We start from the raw sequence: 20,008 nt of genomic DNA, 5'->3' as shown, positions 1-20,008 counted from the left end.
GAAGCCCCGTTAGCCAGAATCCCTAACAAAGGAGACCCCTCGCCCTCTCCTCGTACTCCCTACCTTCCTTCACCCTCCACCACAGCCCTGGGAACATGGGGACTCTGATCTCAGCGGAAGGGGCTGCCCCTCTCCCCAAACCTGGGCGGGGGAAGCCTTCACGGGCAGCCCCCATCCACCCACCCTTCACCTCCAGAAGATCATAGTGGCAGAAAGCTGGACTCTTAGCCAAGTGCCTTAGGACAGCCACAGCTGAATCACAACATAGCCCCAAAGTTTAAAAACAAACATAAAAATAACAAGCTCTGCCACGTCCAAATGTTGCTTTGGGCAAGTTGCTTACGTTCTCTGGGCCTCTGTTTTCCCACTTTTTGTTTGTTTTGGCTGTACCATGCGACTTGCAGGATCTTAGTTCCCTGACCAGGGATCGAACCCGTGTCCCCTATAGTGGGAGCACGGAGTCTTAACCACTGGACCACCAGGGAAGTCCTCCATCTTTTTTTTTTTTTTTTTTTTTAAATATTCCACACTGTTGCATCCGTGTTAGCCCTATCCTTTAATCCATTTGTACTACCGAGTTACAGACCTGACTGTTCCTAGCACCCTGTTTAACCCGTGGACAGTTATTTTCCCCGCCTTATAAGCAGCCTCTAAGACATTATCTTTCGTTGGTTTGGTTTTTTAAATATTTAATTTATTTATTTATTTGGTTGTGCCGGGTCTTAGTTGCGGCAAGAGGGCTCCTTAGTTGTGGCATGCGAACTCTTAGGTGTGGCATGCATGTGGGATCTAGTTCCCCGGCCAGGGATCGAACCCTGAGTCCCCTGCATTGGGAGCGCGGAGTCTTAGGCCACTGGACCACCAGGGAAGTCCCTCCCCCATCTTTAAAATGGGATCATATTACTAACTGTTCCCTAGACTTGTTAAAAAGATTTAGTGAGTTTGTGTGGACGTTTGTGAGTGTGTGTGTGTGAGTATAATACATGTACCTATTACATATGAGGCGATACGTATGTAGGCTTAATAAAGTGCCTGACACGTAACAAGCCCTCGATAAACATTGATGCCGCTATGTTTCGTGAACCCGTTTCCCCAACACACCAGACTCTTGTGCTCTGCCCTCGAGGACTGAAGGCCTGCGGGGTGAGGGATGTTTGTAGTTTTGTTATGATCTCCCCTCAGGGCACGGAGGTCTTCCCCCTCCTTGGTTCCATCCTGCATGACCCTGAGGTCTTCAAACAGCCCGAGGAGTTCAACCCAGGACGATTCCTGGATGCAGACGGAAAGTTCAAAAAGCACGAGGCCTTCCTGCCCTTCTCCTTAGGTATCTGCTGGGTCCGCCCCTGTCTACCCACTGGTCCTCCCACAGGCCTGGGTGTGAGGATGGTTGGCACAGCGCCATCTGTCTCCCCTCCAGGTAAGCGTGTCTGCCTCGGGGAGGGCCTGGCTCGGACCGAGCTCTTCCTCCTGTTCACCGCCATCCTGCAGGCCTTCTCACTGGGGAACCCGTGCCCACCGGGTGCCCTGAGCCTCCAGCCAGCCGTCAGTGGCCTTTTCAACATCCCCCAAGCCTTCCAGCTGCAATTCCGGCCCCGCTGACCTCCACCCCACCCCACCGTGTGGACCGGATGAAGAAGGGAAACTTGGGAGGTAGTAGCCTTGGCGGTTGCCATGGACATGGCTGTGTCTCCTGAGCCACACGCCTACACCACAGGCAGCCACCTTCGCACACCTGTAGCTGTTTTCTAGAGTCGGTCACACATATATTCAGCCTACACATCCACAGGGTCATCAGACCACGCAACCACACACCCAGACACACCCATGAGGGCCACAAGGCAACTCGGCCACGCAGCTTTCTACTGACAAATTTAGTCCATCTGGAATCACAACCACATGCCCGGATAACCCACCAACTCATACACAGCACAGCTCCCCCGGACCCACAACCCACGCGTGGGGATTCAGCTGCCGCCTTCACAAGCCACGGAAACAGCCACAGTGTGTGCAGCCCACGTGCCCTCTTAACTCATCAGACTTACCAGGGCCACCATCTCTGGGAGCCTAGAGCAGAGAACATGCCCCATGCCACCTCATGTCACCACACAAAGACCATCTCTGTCCTCAGCCCTCAGGTGACCGTACCGCTCTCCAGGCATAAGACTGTCGTCATCCACATGCCCCCAACCACTGAACCACACAGCCAGCCCATGTGGGACACCCGCCCGCCTCCGGGGTATCTTCCCGCTAAGATATACGACTCCTGCGGAGGCCCAGCCCTGGCCTCCTCCGCACCTTCAGCCCTCAAGGGCACCCCTTTCCAGGCAGCCTGATCCCCCAAATGCTCCCAAATACAGACACACCCCAGTGTGCAATTGTGCACAAGCCTGGGGACAAAGTAAACTTGGACATACGTGGAAACTCAGATCAGGGGAACACACCACACACACACACACGCACACGCACACGCACACACACACACACACACACTCCAGCTTATATAACCATGTTGAAAACCTCCCCTGCTCCCCCCACCCGCCTCCAGTTAGACCCAGTGGATGGAGCCAGATTCCAACTCCCCGTTGCAGGGAAGAGGCCAGGTCTGACGTCCTTGTGACTCGAAGGTCCCCGTTTTGCAATAAAAGTTTGTCTCTGGCCCAGGGCAGGGCCTAGTATGTGTGTGACAGTGTCCATCATTGTGAGTAAGGAGTGGGGATGGAGGGGGTCCACCCCTCCCTGGAGGCTAGGCGGGAACCGAAAAACATGGCCCCCGCCTACCCTGGCTGTTGACATCAGTAGCAGATGTGGAGGTGGCGGGGCGGGGGGGGGGGGGCGTGCGGGGTGGGGGGAGCTGTCCTGGGCCTCACTTCCGGTGAAGCTGATGTTGGGGGGTGGGCAGAACTGCAGGCCTAGGGCAGGGGGTGGGAGGCTTGCGGGTAGGAGAGTTGGGGGCCTCAGTTAGGGAAAACCCGAAGGTGACCGCTTCCCACCCTGGGCGCCCTCCCAAACTGAAAGCACACGCCGAAACACAAACCCTACCCTCACTCTGGCCTCTCCTGCCACCCGTTCCCTCCTCCCTTCTCTTCACTAGAGAGCCAGAAGTATCTTTTTCTTTGTCAATTATCTAATAAGGAAGTTTTCAAACACACACCAGTAGAGAGAATAGTACAATGAACCCGTGGGCCCATGACCGGGCCTCATTCGATAATCATCAACTTTCGGCTAATTTTATTTCATCTATCACTCTCTTACAGTGATTTTAAAGCAAATCTCAGAAAATAATTGAATACACATTTCTCATAGTAAAGGACATTTTTCCCCCCAACATTTTATTATGACAATTTTCAAACATGCAGCAAAGTTAAGGGGATTATACGGAAATACCCATGGGCTACCGCCTGGGCTCTCCCACTTTGGTTGCCATGCTGCATTAGCACACTTCTTTCCACCTGCCCAGCCAGCTCATTTTTTTAGGCATTTCAGAATAAATCGCAGGGAATTCCCTGGCGGTCCAGTGATTAGGACTCCACACTTCCACTGTGGAGGCGCAGGTTCGATCTCTGATCAGGGAACTAAGATCCCGCGTGCCACGCCGCACGGCCGAAAACAAACCAAAAAATAAATTGCAGACATCGACCTCTGAATGCTTCAGCAATGCATAGATCGTTAGCTAAAGTTTCCTTTTTTTTTTTTTTTAATTTTCCATGATGTTATCACTTTATTTTTTGGCTTAAATTCTACAGAGGTAGCACAAAATAGTGATATGATGGAAAATAGAAAGATGTGATGGGGATCAGATCCTAACTTTGCCACTTTCTAGTTGATGACACCTTCACTGAAGATTTAGCATCTAAAAGACTTGCCAAACTTAAAAGAAGAGACGTGAAAAATTCTGGAACTTAATAGGAACAAAATACGTGCTAAGTTCTTGGATTTATTATTACTACTTTTTATGTCAGTGTGATATGAAAAGGAATGAATGAGGTTTGATGTTTCCTCCTTTTAAATTAAGGCAATGATTTGCTTTCCTTTGCACTCAAAATTCACATTCAGGGAATCTTGGGATCAGAAATACCAGCAAATTCATTTATTTGAGGAAGGATGGACCTTGCACTGCATCAATATGAAAGTTGACATGAATTAGGATGATTCCAGGAGCAGGCAAAAGAAAAACAAAAACTCAAAATGTCTTAAACAATAATTATTGGACCCCAAAGTAAAAGTCTTTACAATCAGTGTGGGGTTCAGTTTGTTTTTTTTGGGGGGGTGTAAAATATATATAACATAATATTTATCATTTTCACCACTTGTAAGTGTACGATTCAGTGGCATTAAATATATTCACAATGTATAACCTTCACACTATCTACACCCAAAACTTTCATTACGCCCAACAAAGACTCCTAACTTATTAAGAAAATAACTCCCCTTTAAAATCCACTCTTTTGTTTTTTTTTTTTTTTTTTGGCCACATGGCTTGCAGGATCTTAGTTCCCTGACTGAACCCAGGCCCACAGCAGTGAAAGCATAGTCCTAACCACTGGACCACCAGGGAATTCCCTAAAATCCACTTTTTAAGAGTCACAACTGGGTTTCCCTGGTAGCGCCGTGGTTGAGAGTCCGCCTGCCGATGCAGGGGACGCGGGTTCGTGCCCCGGTCCGGGAAGATCCCACATGCCGCAGAGTGGCTGGGCCCGTGAGCCATGGCTGCTGAGCCTGCGCATCCGGAGCCTCTGCTCCGCAACGAGAGAGGCCACAGCGGTGAGAGGCCCGCGTACCGCAAGGAAAAAACAAGAAGAGTCACAACCGAGATACCATTTTCACACCTATCACAGTTAGCAATTTTGCTGTGTTAGTGTTCACGTTTCCCTGATGGTTGCAGAAATGTACTTCATAGGCGTGTTTGTTCAAATCTATATCCAAAGGCTCATCATTCAGTGCCTCATTTGGATGCTTAGGTCTTCTAAAGCTGTAACCATTCCCAACCTTTTTTATGCCACTTATTTTTTTAATTTTTGTTGAAATATAGTTGATTTACAATGTTGTGTTAGTTTCAGATGTACAGCACAGGGATTCAATTATACATATACATAAATATATATAATTCTTTTTTTTATATTCTCTTCCATTATAGGTTATTACAAGATATTGAGTAGTTCCCTGTGCTATACAGTAGATCCTTGCTGGTTATCTATTTTATATATAGTAGGGTGTATATTTTAAGTCCAAACTGCTAATTTATCCCTCCCTGCCTTTCCCCTTTGGTAATGCCACTAATTTCTTCAAGAAACTAGTCACACAGGTCGTTTGCCCTGTGTCATTTTTCACATCCCAGATTTGGCTGATGGCATCTTTGGGGTGCTACTCAAGATGTCTTTCCATTGCCAGGAATTCTCTGTAAACTGGAAGTTAGATCAGATTTGGGATCATTCTGGCCCAAGAGCTCCTCACTGGGTGGGCTGGGCCCCTTCCAGGCTCATCATATCTCAATAATAAATGTTCCCATATAGTGTGTCCAGGTCCTGATCCCTCTGTTAGAAAGTTTCCCATCAACTTTTCACTTACTGGCCTTTAAAACCAAATCAGGGCTTCCCTGGTGGCGCAGTGGTTGAGAGTCCGCCTGCCGATGCAGGGGACACGGGTTCGTGCCACGGTCCAGGAAGATCCCACGTGCCGCGGAGCGGCTGGGCCCGTGAGCCATGGCCGCTGAGCCTGCACGTACGGAGCCTGTGCTCCACAACGGGAGAGGCCACAACAGTGAGAGGCCCGCGTACCGCAAAAAAAAAAAACCCCAAATCAAATCAGGTCTCTCCCCTGCTCTGCCTCCCAGTGGGGAACCCTTGTGCACCGTTGGTGGGAATGTAAATTGGTGCAGCCACTATGGAAAACAATATGGAGGTTCCTCAAAAAATTAAAAATAGAATTGTCATAGGATCCAACAGTCCCTCTCCTTGGTATATATCCAAAGGAAACAAAATCAGTGTCCCAAAAGAGATATCTGCACCCCTGTGTCCATGGCAGCATTATTCACGATAGCCAAGATACAGAAGCAATCTAAGTGTCAGCAGATGAGTGGATAAAGAAAGTGTGACAGGCTTCCCTGGTGGTACAGTGGTTAGGAATCTGCCTGCCAACGCAGGTGACATGGGTTCAAGCCCTGGTCCGGGAGGATCCCACATGCCATGGAGCAGCTAAGCCTGTGTGCCACAAGTACTGAGCCTGCGCTCTAGAGCCCACGAGCCTCAGCTACTGAAGCCCACGTGCCCATGCTCCGCCCAACAAGAGAAGCCACTGCAAGGAGAAGCCCGTGCACCACAACAAAGAGTAGCCCCCGCTCGCCGCAACTAGGGAAAGCCCACGTGCAGCAACGAAGACCCAACGCAGCCAAAATTTAAAAAAAAAAAAAAATTAAAAAAAAAGAAAATGTGATATAGATATATAACAGAATATTATTCAGCCATAAAAAAAAGGAAACCCTGCCATTTGTGACAAACATGGATGGACCTTGAAGTCATTATCCTAAGTCAGACAGAGAAAGACAAATACTGTATGATCTCACTTATATGTGGAATCTAAAAAAGCTGAATTCATAGAAACAGAGAGATGTCATGTAGCATGGTGACTATAGTTAATAAAACTGTATTATACATTTGAAAGTTGCTAAGAGAGTAAATCTTAAAAGTTTCATAACGAAAAAAAATTGTAACTGCGTAGTGATGGATGTTAAGTAGACTTACTGTGGTGATCATTTCACAACATATACAAATAGAGAATCACTGTGTACATCTGAAACTAATATAGTGTTATAGGTCAATTGTCTCGCAATAAAAATTAATTAATAATTACTTAATTAAGTAAAAGAATTGTTGTTGCCAGAGGCTGGGGGTGGGGGAGAAATGGGGAGATGTTGATCAAAGGGTACAGATCTTCAGTTACAAGATGAATAAGTTCTGGGGACCTAATGTACAGCATGGTGACTATAGTTAATACTGTACTGTATACTTGAAATTTACTAAGAGAGTAGATCTTAAATGTTCTCACTATACACGCCAAAAAATGGTAACTATGTGAGGTAATGGATGGGTTAATTAACTTTATTGTGGTAATCCCTTTGCAATATATACATGTAGTAAATCATGGTGTACACCTTAAATTTATTATTTATTTATTTATCTATCTATTTATTTATTTATTTTGGCATGCTGCATGGCTTGTGGGATCTTAGTTCCCCAGTTCCCCAACCAGGGATCGAACCTGGGCCCTCAGCAGTGAAAGGGCCGAGTCCTAACCACTGGACCACCGGGGAATTCCCCATTAAATTTATACATTTTGACCAATTATCCCTCAGTAAAGCTGGGTGGGGGGAATAGCCCCTTAGTGCATTCTGTCATATTTAGGATAAAAGCCAAAGTCCTCCTCCCCAGGCCAATGCCCTCCCTGATCTCACCTACTCCCTGACCCCCATCCATTCCAGCCACGCGGGTCTTCTCCTTGAAGTTCCCTGCAGGCCTGCCCTCAGGCCTTTGCACCGGCTGTTCCCTCTGCCTGGAATGCCCTTTCCTATATGACTCACTTGCTAATTTACTTCAGAACTTGATCATAACCTCAGAGAGCACTTCCCTGACTACTTTCTCTAAAATGGCACTGCCCCCGCTCCCCTTGATATCCCTTCCCCAACTTTATTTTTCTTCGCTTCCCGTGTTGCAATCTGATAAACATTTCTCTGGCTTTTCTCCCTCTTCCACTTGGAATATGAGCTCCATGAGGGCAGTCTTGCTCACTGTGGAATCCCCGCCTCTGGCACAGGGAACATTTCTATCCACCTGTCCATCTCACCTTTCTTTTTTTGGCCGCGCCTCACGACTTTCAGGATCTTAGTTCCCCGACCAGGGATCGGAACCTGCACCTTCAGCAGTTCAGCAATGAAAGCACCGAGTCCTAACCACTGGACCGCCAGGGAATTCCCCCATCTCATTTTTAAAATGCATTTGAGGGACTTCCCTGGGGGTCCAGTCGTTTAAAAGACTCCGTGCTTCCACTGTAGGGCTAGGGTTAGGGTTCCATCCCTGGTGGGGGAATTAAGATCCCACATGCCGCACAGCGGGACCATAATAAAATAAAAAATAAAATAAAAATACTATGTATAAAAAAAAATAAATAAAATGCATTTGAAAGCCAATTGCAAACACATATTAGATACTCAGCAAATAGTTCTTGAAAGAACGAACACAGATTCAAGCTGGCCACGCACACAGCTGGGTCCACCGTGTCCTAGGTGTGTAGGGCCACCCAGCGTATTCAAACAAGTGGGCAGATCTTTGCACATATTTGCGTCCCCCCAAAATGCCACAATAATGAATTGGCCCCTTTAGGAAAGGTCTTTTACATGGTGGTGCGGACACAGTGGTACCCAAGATATACCCAGTGCCTACACTCCCAGAGCCCGCAGACCATGAGACACACAGTCACACCAATAAATATATTGTGACAGCCCAAGCCAAAGAAAAGGACAAAGTGTTAGGAGTGAACAACACGGGGACCTAGAGTTGACTGGGAAGGACCAGGCAGTGATGCCAAGGAGAAGGGACAATTGAGATGGGGCTGAGGGTGTGTAGGAGTTGGGGGCATAGAGCTGCAGGAGGAGGCCCTAAAGCTTGTGAACAAGAGAAAGGAGCCAGGTGGACATGAGGGGTCAAGGCAAGCAGTTTCGGGGTTTATCTTGGAAGGTTTGGGGCAAAGGTGGAAAAGGGTTTGATTTGGGATTGAGAGACATTCTTCTTGCTGTTGACAGGTTAGAGGGAGAGAGAGTGGAGGCCAGGAGACCAGGGAGGAGGCCAGAGCAGGGGTCCAGGTGGGAGAAGATGGGGCTGGACCAGGGTGAGACCATGGGAAGGACAGCAAGGCCAGGCAGGAGAAAGGTTTGTGGAGCTAAATCGAATCCTCCTTGGCACTTGGAAACTTATTGAGGGTGGGGGCTGTCCAAGAGGACCCTGAGGGTCAGGCTTGGGTGGCAGAATAGATGCTGAGGCTGTCACTGAAATGGGACACAAATGACACAGCTCAGGAAAGCTGATGGGGAAGAGCCCTGAGTGCCAGGTTGTGGAGCCGGGAGCTCGCCCTGAGGGCAGTGGGGAGCCAAGGTTAAGCAGGGAGGGGACAGGGTCAGATTTGAGTTTCAGAAACATCCCTCTGCTTATGAATGGGAGATGGGTTGGAGGGAGTAAGAGTGGAGGCAAGGAGGCCTGGGGGGAGGCCAGGGAGGAGGCCAAGGCAGGGTCCTGGTGGGAAAGGATGGGGCTGGACTCCTCGGAGTGAGAAGAGGCAGGTGGGAGAGACATCGGGAGGCTGAAAGAGGAGTTTATAAGGAGCTGTAGGGATGCCAATACACAAACAGAACAGCCAAGAGCAGAGAGATGGGTGGCCAGCCCCCTCCTACACAGACACTCAGGCTTGCAGAGGCCCCCCCCCCCCCACCTCCACCACGTGCAAAACACATGGTGGGAAGTAAACGGACAAGCAGGAGAACCAGCACACAGGCCCTGGATCTACAAGGATCAGGATACACAATCCACCAGAGGGAGACAGCCATGCAAGTGCACAGAGAGACATACAGATGAGATGCAAAAAATCAAGGGCACCTTGTCAGCTGTCGTCACCACGTGCAAAAAACTGCACGTGCACTGTCCCAGGACAGCTTCTCCGTAGCCTGCTAAGTGGGTTCTATTGCTGTTCCCACCTTACAGATGGACAAAGCGAGGCTCAGGGAGGCCAGTCACTTGTAAGGTCACAGGGTTAGTGGTAGAGGCGGGAGTCCCACCCAGGTCTTTGGGCACCCCTGTGAGTGCCCATCCACTGATGTCCTGTTTCCGTGCCCATGTGGATCTCTTTTGTATGAGGATCCACGTCTCCCCAAGTCCTCCCCCAGGGATGCCCACGCAGCAGTGTCCTCCCGTTTCTGGTTTCTCCACGAATGGAGGAGCTCCTGACCTGGCTTGTCTGAGTGTGAGCCGGTGGCGTGCCCCTGCGTGTCTCCTCCTGTCCCAGCCTCTGTGTGTAGATGACATTTGTGTGTGTGTGTGAGTGTGTGTGTGTGTGTGTGTGTCCTTGTCTGAGGAGCTGTGAGTGAGAGGGGGAGTGCCTGGCTGGGCTGGGCTGGGGGTGGAGGCAGGGGAGGGGGGCGTCGCAGAGGGGAGAGGAGTTCTGGAGGAATGTTTACCAGACACTGAGAGAGCCCAGAGGGACAGCGCCCAGAGCCGGGATAGGGAGACGCACAGCTTCCCTGCCTCGCTGGCCCACGATTAGGGGCGTAGCCACCTGGGGCCCCCTTCCCCCTCTTCAGCCTCCCTCCAGGGCCCCTTTAAGACAGAGCTGGTCCTCTTCTCTCCGCGTTAACCCCTTGAAGTCCAGGTGGCCCCTTGGGCTCCGGCCGGTGGGCGGAGGCGGGGAGGGGGGGGGAAGCCAGGGGCGGGGAAAGCCTTGCCCGAAATCTGGGAGGGAGAGAAGGAGGCAGGGGAGCTGGGAAGGCGCCGCTGAGCAGAGCCGGGTGAGGGCGCCCCCCGCTCCGCTGTGCCAGGCGGGCAGTGCCAAATCCGGGGAGCCCGGAGCTGGGGGGAGGGCCGGGCACAACCCGGCCCTGCCCCCTCCCCCACGGGGTGCCCAGCAACTTCTGAGGAAAGTTTGACATTGATTGCGTGGTGCCCCGAGGATGGGCAGGGTCCTGCTGGCCTGGTGCTGGGCGCTGTGCTACTGGGGGTGCGTGGCTCCCAAGGGTGAGTGATGGGGGGCGCTGGGGGAGGAGGGAAAGGAGAGGGATGGATGGCAGGTGTTTGAGGGGGGTGAGTCGGGAGTCCTGGTCTGGCTCAGGGAGTTTTCTTGGGACAACAGAGGGGGAGGGTATACACAGAGACAGACCAAGAGAGGGAAGGAAAAAGGGACTCTTGAGAGAGCAGAAGGGCAAGAAACAGAAACTAAGAGGGTCAGAGATGGGGAGAGATGGACACAGACAGACAGACAGGAGAAGCTGAGGGCAAGGGTAGGGGCTGGACTTGAGTTGGGGGCCTTGGGGAGAGGGGCTGAGCTGGGGGCTGCCTGGAAAGGAATCTTCCAGAAAGGAGCCCTAAGTCAGGCAGCGGGATGAGGAGGCTCCAGAGCCCTAGGGGAAGTCCCTCGTCACTGTCACCCCCACTTCTCCTTACCCCAGGGCTGTTTGTCTGCGCGTTCCACCTCTGGGGCCAGGGGCTCTGCCTCCAATCCTACCATCTCTGTGGGTCTCCATTTCTCTCTCTCTCTCCAGTCTCTGTCTTTATCTCTCCCTGTGCCCTAAGTGTCTCTATCACTGTCTCTGTCAGTCTGTTTTTGTCTCTTTCTGTCCATTTCCCTCTGTGTGTCTCTCCTACCACTTTTTCCCCTCTGGGGTGTCTCTCTCCATCTCTTATCCTCTGTCGCTCCGGGTTTCTGTCCCTCTCTGTCTGCCTGACTTTCTCTGGTTCCTCTCTCTGACTCTCCTTCCCTGTTTCTCTCTCTCTCCTCTCCCTCCCATTCCCTTTTCTTCCCCACCATCCACCAGCCTAATCTGTCAAGTCTCTAGAGACGCTAAGGGAGGGCAGGCCTGCCGGGCAGTCAGGGCGTGGGAGGCTGCCAGACCCCGGGCCTACTCCCAACGGACGGAGGCTGGAGGCCGGACCCCAGTCCCCAGGGAAGGCTCCCATCTTCCCCTCAAAGCCTCTACCCTCCACACCCCCTGCTGAGGTCACTCTGCAACTATGTGGGCCTAAGGGCCTGGCGGGGTCCTGGCAGTAGGCAGGCCGGCACGGGTGGAACCAAGGAGTCGGAGGGGAGCAGGGTTTCCTGAGTGAATTCTTCCCCATCTCCCTGCAGGCCCACAGGCTGAGGGGCACCCCTTTGTGGGGAGTCCAGGGAACATCACTGGTGCCCGAGGACTCATGGGGGCCCTTCGGTGTGAGCTCCAGGTTCAGGGGGAGCCCCCCGAGGTGACCTGGCTTCGGGATGGACAGGTCCTAGAGCTGGCAGACAGCACCCAGACCCAGGTGCCCCTGGGCGAAGACGGGCAGGATGACTGGAAAGTGGTCAGCCAACTCAGGTGCCCGGCCTCCGCTAACCAGACGCGACCCTCATCCCTCCTGACCCCTGTGTCCCCACCTCCACCACATGGTGGCTGCAGAGTCACTCGCAGGAGCCCACCTGGGTTGGACCCCAGTGTGGCCACTCGCTAGCTGCATGGCTTTGAGCATGTGACATAACTAACCCTGGCTTTCACTTTCCTCTTCTGTAAAATGAGTTAATAATAGTACCCACTTACTCGGTCTTACGAGTTTCCAGCCCAGACTCTCCTCTTTCAGTTCTGAGGACCCCCTCCCCGGGTGCAGCTTTGACCCTGAACCTCTCTGTCCCTCCTCTTGCCCTGTCAGAATCTCGTCCCTGCAGCTCTCAGACGCTGGATGGTACCAGTGTGCCGTGGTCCTGGGCAGAAAGACCTTCGTGTCCCAGCCTGGCTACGTCGGGCTGGAGGGTGAGCCCTGGGCTCAGAGGTCGTGGGAGACCAAGAATCCTGAGGGGTCAGAGGGTGCTGGAGGATTCACGGCGTGCGTTGGGGACGTACAACCTAAGAATGTCAGAGATCTTGGAGGGTCAGGCAGCTGGAGGGGTCTATAAATTATTGGGGGCAGGCCTGCACAAGATTATATGTTTTGGGCGGGGGGGGGGATATCTTTGGGTCTGTCAGCTGTCCTGAGGTCACACATGGTTGGGGCAGGACATTCGGGGGTCAGATCAAGGGTCTGAGGCACAACTTAACCCTCTCCCTCACCCCCCAGGGGCCTCACTTTCCACATAGATAAGGTGGCATGAAGAGCAGGAAGGAGTAAGACATTCTGGAAAAGAGACATGAGAGGCTCAGATGTCCTGGAGCTCAGACATGGGTGGGGAGAGTCGGATATTGGGATCACGTTTCCTGGGGGTAGAGGTGTCCTGAGGGGTCAGACATAGGGGTCAAAGACCCTGCACCCTACAACGTCCTAGTGGTGAGTCAGACACCTGGGGGGCTCAGAGGGACCCCAGACTTCACCACTGCCCCCCCGCCCAGGTCTGCCTTACTTCCTGGAGGAGCCTGAGGACAGGACTGTGGCTGCCAACACTCCCTTCAACCTGAGCTGCCGGGCCCAGGGACCCCCAGAGCCCGTGGACCTCCTCTGGCTCCAGGATGCTGTCTCCCTAGCTGCAACCGTGGACCACGGTGCCCAGCACACACTCCGTGTTCCAGGTGAGTCCAGGGATGTGGTCAGCTCAGTGTAGAGGGCCAGACAGAATGGAAGTGGGGAGCCCTTCATGCCTCTGTGTGAGGGTCTGCTCGTCCCGCTGTCCTTCTCTGTCTGTCCCTGTTTCTGAGTCTCCCTCTAGTTTTTTCTCTTTGTCTCTGAGTATCTCTGTCTCTGAATTTCTGTCCCCATCTATCTCGTTTCCCTCTGTATGTTTTCTTTCTGTCTCTGTTCTCCATCTCTCTCTGTTGCTCTGTGTGTCTCCCTGTCTCTCTGCTCTTTCCCCCTCCATTCATGCCAGCCTCTCTGCAGAGAATTCTTTGTCCTGGGTTTCCTCTGAGCTGCTCCATGGCCAAGTGTGTGGAGGTCTGATGCCCCTTGTGTCAGCCCTTGACCCTAAGCAGGGCACAGGAATCAACTGGGCCCTCCTCTCCCCTAGCTCCTTACAGAAGTAACCCAAGATGGAGAGAGACACGACAGGTCTGAGTGACAGGAGAAACCCTCCCAGCCTCAGGGTGACCATCCCCTTCCACACCTCACAGATGAGGCAGGACCTAGTTTGGGGTCACACAGCGGTCAGCCAGAGTTGGGGGACCCTGAGCACGGGGGGTTCCCCTCACTGAGGAAGGAGAGGCAGAGGAACACAGATGGGGGAGGCTGAGTCAGTCAGAGGGAGGCGGCTGGACCTTGGAGGGCATCGGCTTCCAGCATCCCCAACCTGCTGCTTCCATCTGCTGGCATGGGGAGGGGACTCCTGACGGAGAGTCTCTTAGGGTGGAAGGAGGTGCTCACATTCCCAGCATTCCGGGGGCCCTGAGTGTACGAGGAAGCAGGGGTGAGCATGACGGCCTCCAGAGGGGTGACTCAGGCCCACAGCTCTGGGGCCTGAGTCAGCCTGGCAGGACCCGGGCAAAGGGGAGGGAGAGGGGGATGGTTCCCCCACCCCATCCCAGGAAGAGGGAGAAATGGGGGACGCAGGGGGACGCAGGTGTGAGGATCTGTGTGTGTATCAGCGTGTGAGGGAGCTGCCAGGTGGGGATCTGTGTGTGTGTCTCTGTGTGTGGGGCGGGGTGGGGGGTCTGGGTGTGTCCCTGTCCCTCTCGATCTGTGTCTCAGTGCAACTACCTGTTTGTACGAGGGTGTACCTTAGTGAGGGCTGGCTTCTGTGTATGTCTCAGAGTGTGTGTGTGTGTGTGCGCGCGCGTGCGTGTGTGTGTGAGACTAGGTATGTTACTGTCGCCTTAGGTGTCTGTCCCACTGTGTTTGGGTCTTTATGGCATGTTTCTGTAAGTTTCTCAGGGGCTGTCAGTGTGTGTGTGTGTGTGTGTGTGTGGGTGTGTGTGACTAAGTACTCCAGTGTCGGCCAGCTATCTGTCCCTCTTTGTGTTTGTGTGTTCACAGCTGTGACTCTCTGTGAGAGGGTGGAGTGCACATGTGTGTGTGAGGAGAGATGGCAGAGTGATGGACGGCAGTGTGCCTTGTGGCTATTTTCCATACCTCCCTGTATAGAGACGATGCCAGCTTACAGGCGTGTGCCTCTAGGTGTCAGTGTGTCTTAGTGGGACCTTCTGTTTCTTCGTGGACTCAGGATGTGTCATTGGACAACCTGGTGTGTTTCTTGGTGTGGTTCCACTGCCTGTGGCTGTGTATGGATGGCTCTGTGATATCTGTGTGTATGTCACAGGGTGAGCACGTTGGTATGTGACTCTGTCCCATGGACCCCTATAGACGTGCGTGTGTGTGTGTGTGTGTGTGTGTGTGTGATTCACAGCAGGTAGTAACAACACCCTTCTGCTTCTGTCTGCTCTCCTGCTATGCCGGTCCCAGCCCTGACTGCCTCTTGGTGGACGAACTTGAGGTACTCACCAGCCAGTGTGTATATATGTGTCTGTGCCACCTATATGCACAAGGCAGTGTCTCCACGTTTGTGTGTCTGCAGCAACCCCATGTGTCGATGCAAGTGTGTGTTTCCGTATCAGCCTGCATCTTGAGGAATGTGTCTGAAGCAACCTGAGTGTGTCCAGCTGTGTTTTGAAGGCTTGGCTGTGTTTCTGTGTGAGCCAGTTAACATCAACCTGATTTGTGTCCTGTTGTGTATCCGTTTGTCCACTTCAACCTCAACGTACGTGTGTTGCTTGGTGGGTGTATCTCGCGCTGCGGGGAGGTTTGTGTGTCTGTCAGCTTCAGCCTAGGTGTGTATTGTGCTGCTAGGTGTTTGTAGTCAGCGTGTGCTCGTTCGATTGCGTGTTTGTGTTCGTGTGTGTGTGCGTCTCTCTTTGTGTATGTGCGTCAGTGTCAGCCCCTTGTGTATACATGTCAGTCATAGGGAATGTTTTTGTGTCACTGCGTGTTGGCAACAGCGTCCTCCTGTGTAGTTAACCAGTTCTCTGTTTTAGGGCCAGCGACGTGCCCTGTAGGCCCCTGTACGTTAAGTGTGATTCACTGTGTGTGTAGGAATTCGTGGTGTGTGCTGCCTCAAGGAATTTCGTCCGTTTGTGTGTGTCTGTCCCTGGATCTGACTCAGGGCGTGCCCCCTCTCTCCTTCCATCCCTCCAATTCCCTCGGAAAAAGCAAACTGCGCTCTGGGGTGGGGGAGGGTGGCGCCGGGCGCCGAGGGGGAGAGGGACGGTACATCTGGAAAGCACATCTGGAGCTGGTCGTAGAGGGAGAGCCCGCCGGAGGGGAGGGGGTCCTAGGCCCTTTCGCCCCTGTCTCCCCCTCCCTCGAGGTGCGGGCCGCTGGGGCCCCGGGAAGGGGGATCCCAGTCCGGCCGGAAGTGCCGGGTGGAGGGGGCGCCCCGGTGACTCACGCGGGGGCAGGAATGCTGCGGTCGGAACTGGACCGGGCTCCAGACCCCCATCCCGCCCCAGGGCTCCAACGGCGGCGGGCAGCGCGGTCTCCCGCGCGGTGACCCTGGCGGACCCCCACGTGCCAGGTGGCTGGACAGGACCCAGGTTCCCCGCCCCCTCGGGCAGCTCGCCCGGGGCTGTCCTGTCCCTCCCCGGGGCAGCGGGGGCTGCGGGCCGGGCACCTGACCTTGGCTGGGAACTGCGGCCTGGGCAGCGGAGCTGGGGAACTTCCCTGCCCACCCCCCTTCCGGCCTCGCCGCCTTTCCCTCCTTCTACTCCCTCTGCTAACTGAGAAAAGGAAACTTTGTGTGTGCGGGTAGCTGGTGGTGGTGGGAACACAGCACAGCGCAGAACAAACGCAGGAGACGCACGCGTTTAGCATCCACAGACACGCAGAGAAACACAGGCAGATACAGATCTGCAGTCACACATAGATCGAAGACTTGGTCCTCCTTACATCCTATCACCCAGACATTACGGGTGTGCGTGTCTCTGTTGCCGTGTGTGTGAATCTGTGTATGTTGTATAGCTCTGTGTGTTGTGTATCTCTCTGTGTTTGTGTGTCTGCGTCTCTTGTGTTTGTCTGTGTACTTGTACGTGCCTCTGTGTGCGTGCATGTGTGTGTATCTGTCTGTGTTCCCACCACCACCACACTGAGAAAGGGGAGGCAATCCACCCCCAGACACGCAAAAACACACGAACTCACCCACGGAATTACACATGCTCACGTTGCTACGTACACACCCGGAAGTGCTCATAAGTACATAAATTCATCCACTCATTCAACAAACATTTGTGGAGAACCTACTGTGCGCCAGGCCGTCTTAGGCCCCTGGGGGGATACAGCAGGGGGCAAAACAGACAGAAACCCCTACCCTCCTGGGCTGACGTGCTAGTGGGGTCAACGCACAGTGAACAGGATACGTAGGACTGTGGGAAGGGTGCTGTGATGAGAAGAATCAGAGAGAAAGTAAAGCAGGGAAGAGGCTAGTTGTGGAGGGGAGGTTCCAATTTTCAACAAGGTGGTTGGGGACAGAGGCGACTGGAAGGTGGAATCTGAGTGACAAATGTGAAGGTGGGCAGGAGGGAGCCACGTGGATGTCTGTGGGAATGCTGTTCCAAGCAGAGGGAACGGAAATGCAGATTTCCCGAGGTGGGAGCATGCATAGTACCTTCTAGAAACATCAGGAGGCCAGTGGAGCTAGAGTGAGTGAGTGCGGGGGAGAGGGATTGGTAGCAGCTAAGCTTGTCAATGAGCAAACACCTCTACATTTCCACACCCCCATGAGGGCCTATTTCTTAAGTGTGTGTCTATTAGATGTGTATGCCTCGAGACAGGTGTCTGTGTGGCTCAGTGTGATTGTGTCTATTCTTGTGTGTATATGTGAGTGTGTGTACGTCTGTGTGTTTGTCTAGGTGTGAGTATGTGCGTTTCTTTTTTTGATTACCTTGTGTTTTTTTAAAATTAATTTATTGTTTGGTTATTTATTTTTGGCTGCGTTGGGTCTTCATTGTTGTGCGCAGGCTTTCTCTAGTTGCAGCGAGTGGGGGCTACTCTTCGATGCGGTGAGCGGGCTTCTCACTGCGGTGGCTTCTCTTGTTGCGGAGCACAGGCTCTAGGTGCGTAGGGTTCAGTAGTTATGGCGTGCAGGCTTTCGTAGTTGTGGCTCGCGGGCTCTAGAGCACAGGCTCAGTAAATGTGGCGGTGCCCGAGCTTAGTTGCTCCGCAGCATGTGGGATCTTCCCGGACCAGGGATGGAACCCATGTCCCCTGCATTGGCAGGCGGATTCTTAACCGCTGCGCCACCAGGGAAGTCCCCGAGTATGTGCGTCTCTGTATGTGAGTGTGTGTTTCTGTGTGCGTCTGTGTGTATAACTGTGTGTGCTGGTGCGTGCGTCTGGTGTGTCTGTGTGTGAGTATGAGTGTTCCTGTGCATCTGTATATCTGTGTATGTATGTGTATCTCTGTGCATAAGCGTGTGTGTGAGTGTGTGTGCCTGTGTGCGTCTACGTATGTGGTTCTGAGTGTATATGTCTGTGTGTGTGCGTGTGCATGTGTCTCTGTCTGTGTGGGTGTCTGTGGGGTGGGGTGTTAGCTGGCCTTGTGTTTGGGGATGGAGACCTGTGTTCCCAGTGTATTATCTCCCTTTCCCACAATCTCCCTTCAAGCAGGTGCCCCTGGGTGCCAGACTGACCCTGCCGGGTAGGGCGTGGTGGAAGGGATGCTCAGCGTGGCCCGGGAGCCCCTCCTTCCCCTTTCTGACTGGACCCCTCCCTCTTATGACTCCCCAGGCCTGAACAAGACTGCTTCTTTCTCCTGTGAAGCCCATAACGCCAAGGGGGTCACCACGTCCCGCACAGCCACCATCACAGGTGACAGGAAAGGGAGCTGGAGAGCTGGGTGTCAGAGGGTGGGGCATTGGGGTCAAAGGTCAGAGCTGGAGTTGAGGGCAGGGTGGGGAGCTTTGGGCAAGGGGTCAGCTTCTCCCCTCTTCTGTCCACAGTGCTCCCCCAGCGGCCCCGCGACCTCCACTTGGTTTCCAGCCAGCCGACGGAGCTGGAGGTGGCTTGGACCCCAGGCCTGAGTGGCATTTATCCCCTCACCCACTGTACCCTGCAGGTGAGACCTCAGGCTTTCCTCACCTCCGTCTCAGCCCTCCTTCCATCCACAGCCACAGGCCCTCATCCTCTCCCTGGGAAACAAGCCCTTCCCACCCATTCGTGTGTTGAGAAGCAGTAGAGCCTTGGGTTAAGCCAGATGTCCTGGGTTCAAATCCTGACTCCACCAGCTGCTGGCCGCATGAGCTTGGGCAGGTGACACAACCTCCCTGGGTCTCAGTTCTCTCATCTATAAAATGGGCATAATGGTGGTACCTACCTGATAGGCTGGCTGTGGGGATTCAATGAGTGAATGCAATTAACAAAATAGTATCTGGACCTTTGGAAATGTGTAATAAACTATTGGCTGCTTTTGGGAATTCCCTGGTGGTCCAGTGGTTAGGACTCTGTGCTTTCACTGCCAAGGGCGTGCGTTCAGCCCCTGGTTGGGGAACTAAGATCCCGCAAGTCATGTGGCACTGCCAAAAAAAAAACAAACAAAAAAAACCACTATTGGCTGCTTTCATTTATTTAGTGTTAGTGATATTGACTCTAGCTGGAATGGGAGCCCTGAGACAGCAGGGCCCAGAGTCATCACCGGGTACCCACAGCCCTGTACTTCTCCTGTCCCAGCCCTGACCACCCTGGGTTGTCACTGTCTGGGGGTGAGTCTGTCTCCCCCTGGACTGTGAGCTCTGGGAGGGCAGGGCTGGCCTGGTTTAGCCACCACTGGGTCCCTATTATTTATTGCCCAGCGCAAGGCCAGACATCGACTAGGGAATGTTTGCTGGAAGAATACCTAACAATTGAGATGAGCTAGACCCAGCCTGCGGCCCTGAAGTTGTTCCTACTCTAGAATAAGAAAAACAAAGCGACACACATCTCTGAATATGAGATCCAGTTCTGGCCTGAAGTTCTCTGAGATTTGAGAGTTTAAGTGAGGATGGGACAGTGTCTGTGATGGGAGATGACAATAATGGAATGTCACCTATGTGCTGTGCCTTGCGTTACAGCTTTTCACACAGCCTCTCAAGTGTTTGTGGAGTAAGGTCTATGGATACACTCATTTTCCAGATGAAGTAACTAAGGCTCAGGGTAGTTAAGCAACTTGCCCAACGTCACAGACAGGAAGTGGCAGATGTGGGATTCGAACCCTTGTCTCGCCAAACCCAAAGGGCACTCCTGACCTCCTAAAGACCATTTAGAGCCAGTGTTTGAACGGGAGCTGCCTTTCTTATAAGACAGACTCTGGCCCTGGAGACAACCTCACATTGAATTGACATTTTA

General features: G+C 52.9%; 2 protein-coding genes across 3 annotated transcripts in view; both read left to right on the top strand.

Annotated features, from left to right (window-relative positions):
- Positions 1-1,995, top strand: part of LOC115862407 (cytochrome P450 2S1) — a 12,791-nt gene extending 10,796 nt beyond the window's left edge. Inside the window, exons 8-9 of the mRNA XM_030874185.2 lie at positions 1,183-1,324; positions 1,418-1,995. Coding sequence (XP_030730045.1) covers positions 1,183-1,324; positions 1,418-1,599 — 324 coding nt within the window. The 3' untranslated portion in view covers positions 1,600-1,995. The remainder of the gene's footprint in view (positions 1-1,182; positions 1,325-1,417) is intronic.
- An 8,491-nt stretch (positions 1,996-10,486) lies between these two features.
- The window catches only part of AXL (AXL receptor tyrosine kinase), a 30,303-nt gene continuing 20,781 nt past the window's right edge, over positions 10,487-20,008 (top strand). Inside the window, exons 1-6 of one of the 2 annotated variants that reach the window (XM_030874175.2) lie at positions 10,487-10,769; positions 11,878-12,100; positions 12,429-12,529; positions 13,103-13,279; positions 18,416-18,496; positions 18,628-18,743. In XM_030874175.2, the coding sequence (XP_030730035.1) occupies positions 10,706-10,769; positions 11,878-12,100; positions 12,429-12,529; positions 13,103-13,279; positions 18,416-18,496; positions 18,628-18,743 (762 nt within the window). In that variant the 5' untranslated portion in view covers positions 10,487-10,705. The remainder of the gene's footprint in view (positions 10,770-11,877; positions 12,101-12,428; positions 12,530-13,102; positions 13,280-18,415; positions 18,497-18,627; positions 18,744-20,008) is intronic. The other variant, XM_030874178.2, reaches the window with a different exon arrangement.

This window comes from Globicephala melas, chromosome 19 (genome assembly GCF_963455315.2).
Source record: "Globicephala melas chromosome 19, mGloMel1.2, whole genome shotgun sequence".
Classification (NCBI taxonomy): domain Eukaryota; kingdom Metazoa; phylum Chordata; class Mammalia; order Artiodactyla; family Delphinidae; genus Globicephala; species Globicephala melas.
The sequence above is the reverse complement of the archived record's forward strand: the minus strand, read 5'-3'. Positions and strand labels throughout refer to the sequence as shown.